General features: G+C 54.2%; 2 protein-coding genes across 3 annotated transcripts in view; one reads left to right on the forward strand and one right to left on the reverse strand.

Annotated features, from left to right (window-relative positions):
- Window positions 1–11506, forward strand: part of Gnaz (G protein subunit alpha z) — a 49296-nt gene extending 37790 nt beyond the window's left edge. For both annotated transcript variants that reach the window (XM_033762355.1, XM_010603893.2), the window contains exon 3: window positions 10345–11506. In XM_033762355.1, coding sequence (XP_033618246.1) covers window positions 10345–10689 — 345 coding nt within the window. In that variant the 3' untranslated portion in view covers window positions 10690–11506. The remainder of the gene's footprint in view (window positions 1–10344) is intronic.
- The window catches only part of Rsph14 (radial spoke head 14 homolog), an 80840-nt gene that overhangs the window by 49237 nt on the left and 20066 nt on the right, over window positions 1–11537 (reverse strand). The window lies entirely within an intron of this gene.

Here is an 11537-nt window from a genome sequence, read left to right on the forward strand (position 1 = left end):
AAAAAAAAAAAAAAAAAAAAAATGTAAGATAGCATTTAGGTTGGCAAAAGAAAGAGTGGAGCACTAAATAGATTGGGCTGGAGGTGACATCCAGTTTCCCCCTAAATGCCTCCCAACTCCTGAGGTCTTGAGGTGCCAAACCCAAGGGTGATTTGGACTGTCTGGGGCTCTCCTGGGTCCTAGGTTAGAAGGTAGACAGAGGGGCCTCATTTCTAGGCCTATAAAGTGGTGTAAGTACCCCCATCATGGCTTCCTCTCCCTGGTAAGACTGGAGCCATTCCTACCCACTTTGCCAAGGCGAGCAGAGCTAACGGGTGTTATGGCAACCTGAAAATAAGGAAGCCAAGACAAAAGTAGCCACAGGGTGACGAGGGTGAGACATGCCCTGAGACTCTGCATTCAGTAATGAAGATGCTATAGGACCCTGTCTTCCTACTGGGAGGCCTACCCCACCCACAGGTGTTTGAGCAGGACACCCAAAAGGCTTCCTGTCTTCCCTGTTCCTCAGGGCAAAGCAAGCCTGGCCCTTAAAGGACCAAGAGAGAGAGCCAGGTCACCCAACTCCCAGAGGCCCTCTCCCGGTACTCCTGGTGGAGAAGGAATAGACATTGGGCTAGGAATCTGCTCCAGCTCAAGGACCAGCATCTTACTCCTGCTTGTGGTCTGTGTTGCTGTGTGAGACTCAGGGTGGAGGCATCCTTCCCGGTTGTCATGGAAACAGTGCATCTGCTGAGCGCCTGGGTGCTAAACTGAGAAGAGGGAGGGGCAGCTGGGCCCAGTGGCAGCTGTTGTTACCATCTCCCAGCAAGAAGTTGAGGGGCTGCCATGCATCTGAGCACATCCTGCACACTCAGGGTAGCTCAGAGCCTCCTCACCTGCTGTCACCCTGTGGGCAGCAGGGCCATGGACACAGCTGTCTTGCCGGTGTAGGGTTAGCTGTGATTCCATCCAGGCACAGCGTGAGCTGAACACACAGGTCCTGTCCCCAGGATCCCTTCCACTAAGGAGACAACATTGGGATTCTAGTGGGCAACAGCCAGTAGCTGGGATGGCTCAGGAGGCCTGAACAGAGCACCACCATCCTACCACCAAACTGCTATGGCCCTTTGGGTGTGTCACATCCTCCTCTGGATCACAGCTCCTGCCTTTCTGAGATGTGCTGCTCGTCTAAGATGGCTACTTGGGTCTATTGCAATTTGGTGTCCCTGCAAAGCTGGGCCTGGCCTAGGCATTTGACAAGTTACCCCTCTGTGCGGAGATGACTCATGCCTTCACCTGCTCCTGTGCTGGGTCTCTGTTGGGAAGAAGTGGCCTCAGTGCCTGATTGGGTTGCCTGGGTTTCCCTCTCTGTCTTCCTTCCCAGCACCCTTACGTGCCTAAGCCCCTTAAAGACAAAGAAGACAGTGGTCTCCCCTACAGGTTCTGAAGCCGAAGAGCAACAGAGCCAGAGAAGTTGACTCTGCCACAGGCAGACCGGGTCACCAGACAAGGGCGGTAGCTACAAATCTCCAGGCCTGAGCTAGCAAGGGAGGCGTGCACATTGGACTTTGTCTAGTCTAGTGACAGGGGAGGCTCCAAAACTTCAAAAACCTGAGGCAGGGCCCAACTGCCAGGCCTGAATATGATGGGGCCAAGACCTCAGAGGTGATGGGTGACTTAGGTCTGCAGCATATCTTGACAGAGGTAGGAGCCGTGGCCTGGAAGAGGCTGACACACCCAAAGTACCGCAGCAGTGTGGTGGTAGGGTGAGGTCTAGAACCTGGGTCAGCTGCTGCCTCCAAGATCCCTTCCCCAGGGAGCTGGCTGGTCCCTAGAACGACCAGGCCCCAAAGTTCACACAGGTACTCACCAGAATCCCCTCTGCATCTAACCCTGAGGGTGCTAACCTTAGACTCCATCAGGCTGCAGATCCCAGTGGCAGTGAACTGTCTCAGATCCAACCACTTCTTGTCATTTCCAGACCAATCCTCCAGTCACGGAGCATGGCACTGGGAAAGGGTCCTGAGAAGCCAGCGGAACGGCTGGGAGTCTGGAGCCTAGGTTTACATCCTCAGGCAGGTCCCCTGCCTCTGGCAGCCTTAGCTTCATGCACAGCACAGTTGGACTCCCGAAGGGCCCCAGGAAATGATGGGCATTTGTCCTGGAATTTGTACAGAGCATTGTCCCACACCCTTGGGTCTTGTTCCTTCTTTAGATCATGGAAGGGCACTCCCAGCTGCACTCTTGGGTTCCAAAAGACCCCTCTGCTGCTATCCCAGGTGTCATCATCCTAAACCCTGCCAGGGGTGTATCTGGAAGAAGCAAAAAGAATCCCCGGATGCCCTCCCCAAAAAAGTGTGAAGAATATAGGTGCAGGACAGGATCTGGCATCTCCTGCATGATGAGCTTGAAGTCCAATAGGAAAATGAACTCAGGAATTCCTGACAAGGATTCTCAGTTGACTGGCTAGGAAAATACAAGACAGAGCCACCAAGCCCTCTGCATTCTGGGTCCAGCCTGGCCTCTCCCCCACAGAGCCCAAGGCCAGAAGCACTTATCCGCCTCCTGCATCCAGCCAGCGAGGCTGTATGAACACTCCTAGACACCTGCTTTGCAGTGAAAAACATATGCACCCCACTCTCACCCTGAAGTCTAAACTTTTTTCTGAGTGACTGACGTCCTTGGAGTGGTTCCTTCTGGTATCTTTATACCATTATTCCCACAGCTGTGGGCACAGTTAACATGGTCTCCGGGCCAGGGGCTTGGATGTCACATGCTCCACTCCTTTGTGTCTGCCAGGACCCTGGAGCACAGATCTGCCATTAGGGTCCACTGGCCCGCGGCCCACTGGAGAAGTCGGGATGTCTATGCCCCAGACGTTCCCTCCGCAGGGCTCAGATCGGTCCAGACTCTTCGTGCCCACCAAAGCTCTGGACCTCACCTGCTCTGCCAGTCAGTGCCATGCTGCGGCTACTGACCAGAATGTGCTGATCATCACGTCAGCAGTCCCCCTGCACTCAGCCGTATCCTGCCCAGTGGGCGTGCAGCTCTACACTGTGGTGCCCCCGAGGCTTTCACATCTCACTTCGTGAAGGCCGTCACGTGAGGGACAGGCCTGTATGGAACGTCTACCTTGGCCCCTGCAGGCGGGGCACTTCCCTGGGAACCTGGCACCCTGCTGCCCAGGCTGACTCAGCTGTCTGGTGAATGGAGCTCATTCATGTCCCCTGTCCAGCCCCATTTTCAGGATGAAAAGCTGAATTCACTGTTCTAGGAACAAACAGTCCAGGCTTTTCTGCAGTGGGCCGATTTGGGCTTCTGAACTGTACCAGTAGTGAGAACTTGTCCTACAGATAAGTAAATTGAGGCCCAGATCAAAACAGTGCTCACCCACACAGCTGTTCGGGCACCATATCCCTGGCCCACCCTTCCCAGCATGCTCACACTGTGTTCCTGAGCCTCTGGGACATGGCCAGCTCTTCATCTTCACCCTCTTCCCTCTCCCCTCCAGCCCCAGAGGCTCATCTGAAACATCGCCTGCTGCTCTCGACATCGGGTCTCTTGTTTCAGAGTCATAGCCGTCTACACTGTTGGTGGCAGTGCCTCCAGCAGTCACTGTGCCTGGGTGCCGGCATTGATCGATCCATTCCCCATTAGCTCTCAGCTGCCTTGTGAGGGAGATAAGTTGTTCTACAGGTAAAGAAACTGAAGCTACAAATTGCTAACACCTGGGGCTGCAACGCAGGGTGTTTGGCCGCTTCATTCTCCAAACAGCCGTGACATCGACTTCACTGTTTCATCCCGCCCAGGACATGGAGTCCCACCTCCTTGAGTGTCGTGCTGTCGCAAGGAAGGCACACGCCTAGAGAGGCAAGCCAGGGAGAGGGCTGTGAGGGACTCCACAGTGAAGGGGTATCCGAAACTGCTGGCAAGCCTGGGACTTCAGCTCACCCATTCCCTGGCTTTATGCTGACACCAGGAAGCTGAAACTTTGACATTGTCTCTATTTCATATGAGTTCTGGGGCTTGAGACCCTTCGTCAGGCCAGGTTTCTTGTCCTGTGCTGTAACCAAGGGAAGCTGGAGTGTGCCAGCCCCCCAGAGGGGCTTTCGGGTGGTCTAGAAGGACAGTGTCCCACTAACGCCACTTCTTAGGTTGGGGGGTCAGTGGCACCCATCGGCCACAGGGCTGTGCGCACGGGCATTCCCGAGCGACAGACACTCACCCACTGCTCAGGATTCAGAACGGATTTTCCAGCTATTTTTACTTGCATCTTTTTCAGTCCTACGGGGAAACTAAAACTTTGCTTTCTAAATTCCAATTTACTTGAAGCATAAAACTGCTCATTTTGAAAAATTTGCGGGTTTTGTTTTGGCGGTGCTGAGGATTGAACCCAGGGCCTCACACATGCTAGGCAAGTGCTCTACCCCTGAAGTACACCCCCCCCAGCCTATTTTCATGTTTTATAGCAGTTATTTACTCCTTCAGGTAAAGGAATAGTAGGGGCCATCATCACCAGTCTGAAACTAGAGCCCTGTGTAATGATGTGAGGCAGTGCGATCGGCCCTGGGCCTGCATCCAGCCAGCCACACCTGGACAGGTGCGCAGGTGGGGATCCGAAGTGGCAGCGGTGAGTGAGGGGCCCAAGGTCCCACAGCAAGAGATGAATAGAGCCGCTGCCATCCTCTGTCACACGCTCATCGTGTACGGTGCACTTGTGCAGCATTTGCACAGTTAAAGCCACGCCGTCGTGACTGCCGTCAGCACCCTGCTGCCATGGGTGAGGTGCTGAGGTAGCTTAGAGATAGGGACGGGGGGACAAAGCAAACATGGGTCACGAAGGGCCAATGTAGGGATTCAGGTGATTTTCCTAGGAGCTCAGTTAGGAGAGAGGAAGATTTCGGGGAGGTGGGGTAAACCCGGAAATGTTAGAAACGAAGCAAGGCAAAGGGTTTAGAGCCAGCCTGTGCCTCTCCTGCTTAGCCTGGCCCGAGTGGCCACCGAATCACCATATGCAAGACCTGGGTGGCCAAGGAGGAGTGAATGGGGAAGACACTGCCCTGTGGGCTTCTCCTCAGACAGCAGCACAAGGGGGCTTCAGTACACAGCGCTGTGGTATCTGCTGAGAGATACACTGGACTGAGGCTCAGAGCACAGGCTCTGAGGGCCTGAGCTGGGCTTCGGCCTCCCTAGACAGCCCTGTTTTGACCCAGTATGCTGCCTGACCTGTTAGGAGGGGAACAGCGGTCATGAACAGGTTGCCCGGTTGTTCCACAAACTAGGGGAACCCCCCACATGCAGTGAAACAGACTGAGCCACAGGCCGGTGACCCAGTGTGTTAGGAATCCAGTGGCACTGGGCTAAGAGGTCACACCCTGATGAGCCAGGTTAACCTGTGGCCAGCCCGTAGGTGTTATATCACTAGCTGAACTCTGGTAAGACCTAACCGCTCCATCCTACTGCATCCTCCTCTGCATTCATGGTCCTCCCGTGAGACCTTGTTCGTGAGACGATGTCCTCGTACCAAGGCCAGGGCCAGTGGTGTGGCAGGGAAGAGCACCCAGTGGGCAGCAGTGGTCATGGCCCGGCAGCTCCAAGTTCTTTTCACACTGCACCTTTGTACCTCCTCACAATACTCCTAGCATCTTACAGATAGGGAAACGGATAAGGAAATGGCTTGTCCAAAGCAAAGTACATACTGGTGCTAAAAGTGAACCCTAGAACTCATGCACATAACCGGGAACATCTGCCCCTGCACGTCTCTGAGAGAACTGAGACAGAAACTAACCACACAGCATCCTTGGCTCCTCACCTCGCTCTGGCCACTGGCCTCCTCAAAATTTTGCTCCAGGGGCCAGGAATTTAGCTCAGCGTTGCTGCCACCTGCCTTGCAAGTGCAAGATCCCAAGTTTGGCCCCCCCTTTTTTTTTTTTGCTCCAGGAACTAGTCCTAGTTGGGCTCCCACAAAGCTAGTGCCTGGCAGCTCTGCTCAAGATGAAGACACTGAACTTGAAGATCAGCAAGCTGGAAATCCCTTAGGGGTGGCCCATCAGGGCCCCTTCTACTGGGAGGAAGCTGAGGTCCAGGAGAGTGCCACCCTGGAGTAAAATAGGTGCAGTGGCATTGAATATATCTGGACCTGTGTGAGCTAGAGCTTTCTTCTTGCAAATGGTCAGGAAATGACCACAGTACCCTAGGGATTGTACCCAGCCGCCAGTTGGCTGACACGCCTTGTTACAAATCACTGGTTTCCCACAAACAAGTGGTGAGATTCCCACCATTGCACAGGCTTCTGACAGGAATCCCTGCTCCGTGTCATTTGTATAAATGAATGTGCTGATGGGCCCCGGACTCCTAAAAGGTGCCATCTTGCTGGTGAGCAGGCCCCAGAGAGAGCTGAGTAGATCAGAAACCTGATCTGGCATTGCAGCCACTAAGGGTGGCTGCAGTTCTTCCTATGACTGCTGTTCCCTTGGCAGCTGGAGAAGGAAAGGGAAAGGGGGCTTCTTGCCGGAAGAGGATGCTGTGATTGGAAAACAGGATTCTCCACTGAGCCCCTGAGGGAAAGTTGGCCCCACTCTAGGCCCCGGTCTCCGTGTGAAATGGGATGCCTTCCTCTGACAGTGGGGTCATGACTTATAGGGCGAGTTCCTTTGATTCTGGGTCTAAGGAGAATATGTTTGCCTCAGTTTGATTGCAGAGATCACTACTGGATGAGGGCAAATGCAGTAGTTGCCTCTGGCTTTGTCTTGGCAGTCGGTGGCCCCAGCCAAGCTCTATAGATGGCACTTAGCCCTGTGATGCCACTTTCAGGCCCCTCAGCAAACACACAGAGAACGGGTGGGATGGAGGGTGGGGTGGGACCACAGCTGGCACCCAGGCCATGGGGAGATGGGAGGTATCAGGGGAACCCCCAAAAGCCAAACTGGGGCTGGGACCTTATAGTGGAGGGGCACAGCCAGACATGGCAGATGGGTGGAGGCTTCTAGGAAGAAGGGGCCTGGAGCAAGGCCCTGCCAGGTGAGCAAAATATGAGAGGTGAGAGAAAGGCCAGACACAAGGCACTCCCGTGCTTTGTACCCCTGACCCCACTCTTAGGCTCATGCACACCTCACATGGTTTCCAGAGTTGCAGCCCAAAACAGTATGGTTTTCTTCAATGGTTGTGATTTACGATATCAGGGTGCCATTACACCCAGCTGTCTGCTGGTGGGGCTGTGAGAGCTCAGGTGCCACTTTGACACCAGGCTGAAAGGCATGGGGCAGGCAGGACACCAGGTCGGGGCTCCTGCCACCATCTCTATTATTGGTCTATTGGAACCAAACATAAGACTGTTCCCTGGGTACAGGATCCTCGCTGTGACTCCCTGTGGTTCCTCAGCCTGCTCCCCACTGTTGAGGGACACAGGCCTGTGGTATAGGAACAAGTCAGGATGAGACACAACTCCTGCCTCACTAGTTTCCTCAGACATTTTCAAAGGATGCCTGCCATTGCCTTGCTAACCATGCTAGACCTTTTGAACAGCATTCCCAGTGTAAGGATCCCAGGGAGGTACTTGGATCTACCTCTCGGCAACATGGTGCCCATAGGCAGGGAGGACTCGGCTAGCAGCATGGCTATGGGAGGGGTGGAATTGGTTGGTTCAGGGGCTTCCCTGCCCTGAGGCTGCATGTCTCTGTTAGCCCATAAGCCAGGTTCATGATTGGTATCTGCCACAGGTGCTTCTGACTCCTCCCAGGCAGGGCTCAGGAAATAAACCAGAGAGGGGGAACAAGTATTCACACAAATAGAGGTTTGTTGATATACTTGGAGGCCTGTCTTCTCTCAAGAGCCCAATAAATGGTGATGACTGGTTCCTCATGGTTTGTCCCAAGGAACAGAAAAGAAACCAGGATCCTGGGCCCCAAACTACCACAAAGCCAGGGGAGCCTAGGGTATGAGAATGGGCCTGCAAGGAGGGAGGGTCCCGAGCTCCCAAAACGCCTTTCTGTGTCCTCGCCGTGGCTGCCGCGGCAGCTGAGAACCTGGTGAGCACACATGCAGAGCACCATCCAGTCAAGGACTGTCCTTCCCCCTCGGCTCTCTGCTGCCTTCTGAGTGTCCGTGCCTGTGCCTCTGTGATCTCTGAGTCAGAAATTGAAGCTCACAATTGTTCAGGATCCCCAAAGTCTCTTGAGAGATGTCAGCAGAACAGCATTTCAGTCTGCTTGGGTAGCAAGGACTCATGCCGCCTTGGGACTCAGGTGCACAGGGCACAGGGAGAGTGGCTGAGATGGCCATGGATGGGAGCTGAGCTTTTCCCCGCACACGTGCCCTCTGTGGAGCTCTCCCCCAGTGGTGGCCAGCACTCGCCCATGGCCGCAGCATGTTGAGGTGACCCTCCTGCCCCTCCTTTTACCGTATTCCACTTCCTGTCCATCAGCTGCTGGGCAACAACTGTGCCAACTGTCACCCCAAGTGACCCAGCAGGGATGAGGGCGCCAGACCCAGCTCCTGACCCCCTACTCTGTGCTTGCCCATCCACCCTTGAACTCCAGCCCATACCCCGCTGATGACCATCCCCCTCACAGGCTGGGGGAGAGTCTATCCCGGCCATGCCTGTTCCTGCAGCCTTAGGGCTTCCGGCCTTGGGGCCCTGTCCCCTGGCTTGAGAGAGGTGGGCATTTCTGTGGCCTGTGGACCAGGACATCCTCAGAAGTGTCTGCTCAATGAGCTGATAAATACGCATTAATGGCCATATCTGATACAGAATTTGGGGTCAGAATCATAGCTTCAATTACAGCATCATTCCTGTGAGAAGTGACAGCTCCCTCCCCACAGTCATTTTTACAGTGTGGCTTCCAGGAATCCATTACAGCTAATTACTCTCTCAACAAAATGTAACATTCCTAGACCAGCACCAGTTTCTCCTGGGGGAACATCGTGTCCAGATCCAATTGTGGAGGTGCTGACCCCTCCAGGCACTTGCTGGGGCTGAGGTCCTGCCTCTTGTTTCTGCAGAAAGATGAGTTCTTCCCCTGCCCACACCTGAGACTACTCACTTTTCAGCATTTCTGTTAGATTCTAAGTTCATTGTAAAGGAGGAGGGAGATTAGATTTCTAAAACAAGGTCCCCTAGGTGGATGCAGAACCTCGGGATAATAACACTTGCTTCCCAACACCTGCCTCCTCCTCGACAGACACTGCCAAGTCCGGTACCTTAAAGAGCAAGGGCTCTGCCAAGCAGGGTTTCTCCGTGGCATCTTCCTAGGTACCCCCACTCTAGGGCAACCTCCATTGCTTCCACCCTACAGGAGCAGCAAGCTCAGCACTCCTGGCCCAGGAATGTGAAACACGTTTCCTGGCTTCCAAGCCTCAGTCTCTTCAGCTATAAAATGGGAAAGCTTTTGCAGGTTGGAAAAGCAGAAACTTGTGTCCAGCTGCAGTCACCATGGCCATCGTTACTGGTGTTGCCGATGCCTTGTGTCCTCATCATCAACACCAGCTACAGTTAGCATGGTCAGTACCACATGTGCTGATACAGTCCAGTCAGGAAAGTCCTTGAGTCCAAAGCCTCTGATCTTGACTGTCCCCGGACTTCTGGGCACTTGGCTAGTTCAGTTTAACTTGGGCAATTTTCAGCAACAGCAATTCCAAGCAGTAGGTCCAGGTGATGATTCCTTTTAGCAAGAATTGTTAGTCTTACGGGGAAATGGTGGGTTTGGAGTCAGACAAAAGCATCATGCTCCTTAAAGCTCAGAGTTACCCAGCACAGTGAAGGTCCTTGGAGGAGAGGTAAAGAAGGGGTGGGGTGCTGCGGGCCACACTCTGATGTGGTCATCGGTTTCCCCTGGGATGCCATCCTCCTGCTGTCAGTAGGTGCTGAGCCTGTCTCCTCAGTCCAGGCCAGCGGGGCCAGATACCTGCAGCAGTGCGTGTGAGCACCTGAGGCCAGGGAGGGCAGGGAGTGGAGCCCGGTGCAAGGCTGATATTTCATTCCCAGCTGGAAGAGACCGGATTCTTTGGTTGCAGAAATGCACACTGCCCCCTCATAGGTACCACGTGGCAGGACTGAGGTTTCAAAGGACTACATTAAACCCAGACTTCCACTGAGGGAGATGTGATTTGACAGCAGCTCCGTGGAAGGCTGGAGCTTTCCTGTGTGGGTGTGGGGCAGACAGGGGACCAGCATTGGAAACGTATCAGCTCTTTCTAAGGGAAGAAGATAAAGGCAGATTTATTCTGACAGGAAGGATTCCCCAGCAGAAGGTGGGTGCGTTCATGGGCTCAGCACTCGGCTGCAGCCTGCCAGGGGAGCAGGGCTGTGCATCCGGGGTATCTGCTTGCCGTGCGCCCTAACACCAGTATTTTCCTCCCTCCGCCCAGAGTCGAATGGCGGAGAGCCTGCGCCTTTTTGACTCTATCTGCAACAACAACTGGTTCATCAACACCTCGCTCATCCTCTTCCTGAACAAGAAGGACCTGCTGGCGGAAAAGATCCGGCGCATCCCGCTCACCGTCTGCTTCTCTGAGTACAAGGGCCAGAACACGTACGAGGAGGCTGCTGTCTACATCCAGCGGCAGTTTGAGGACCTGAACCGCAACAAGGAGACCAAGGAAATCTACTCCCACTTCACCTGCGCCACCGACACCAGTAATATCCAGTTTGTCTTTGACGCAGTGACAGACGTCATTATACAGAACAATCTCAAGTACATCGGCCTTTGCTGAGCAGCCGGGCCCAGCCCACTTGCCTGTGGTGAAACCTATGGGGCATCACACCCCACCTCGTGCTCGAGAGGCCCGACCCAGGGGCAAAAAAATGGGGGCCCTGAAGAGTGTCCCCGTCCCTCGGCCTCCACCTCCTGGGCCCACATTTCTGCAAACATAATATATATGGATAGATTGCTAAGTAGGTAGACACACACTCACACACACTCACACACGCTCACACACACACACACACACGTCCGGAGAGGGCAAAGTCCTCCACGGTGTTGTCGAGGTCTCTCGACACCTGAGGCGATGCTGTCACGTGTTCACTTCAAGGCCACCCTGCCTCTTCGCTCTGCCTTCCCATGATGGCTCCACTCTGCTTGGGGTTCACATCGGATTGCTGGGGAGAGGCAGCGGGGCTGGGGCCAAGTCAGGCCAGCTGTGCCCTGTCGCCCGGAGGAAGGCCGACTCACACCCGCGCTGTGTCCTGGGGCGTTGCTGCTGACTAGGAGTGAGAGCCGGAGCAGGGACTGCGAACCTTCCCTGCTGGCCGCACCCTACGAGCAGTCGCACTGCAGCAGGTTTGGCCCGGACCCGGACCCAGACCCGGACCTGGACCTGGACCCGAGGAGCCAGGTGACAGCACTAAGCAGACCTCTAGCCACTCACAGCTCTTTAGAAACAGCTTCAAAATATGCAGCAAAAAATCACAATAGAGTGAGTGGCACGATTTGTTTCAAACTAGGCCAGCTGGGTTTCCAGCTTTTTCTTCTACTGGCCTGACATTTTATAAATTCAAACTTTGTTTTTCTTCTCTATCTTTTTCTTTTCTTTCTTTTTTTTTTTTTTTTTTTTTTTTTTTT

Source organism: Fukomys damarensis, unplaced genomic scaffold, assembly GCF_012274545.1.
Source record: "Fukomys damarensis isolate Sample0158 unplaced genomic scaffold, DMR_v1.0_HiC HiC_scaffold_12, whole genome shotgun sequence".
NCBI classification, from domain to species: Eukaryota; Metazoa; Chordata; class Mammalia; order Rodentia; family Bathyergidae; genus Fukomys; species Fukomys damarensis.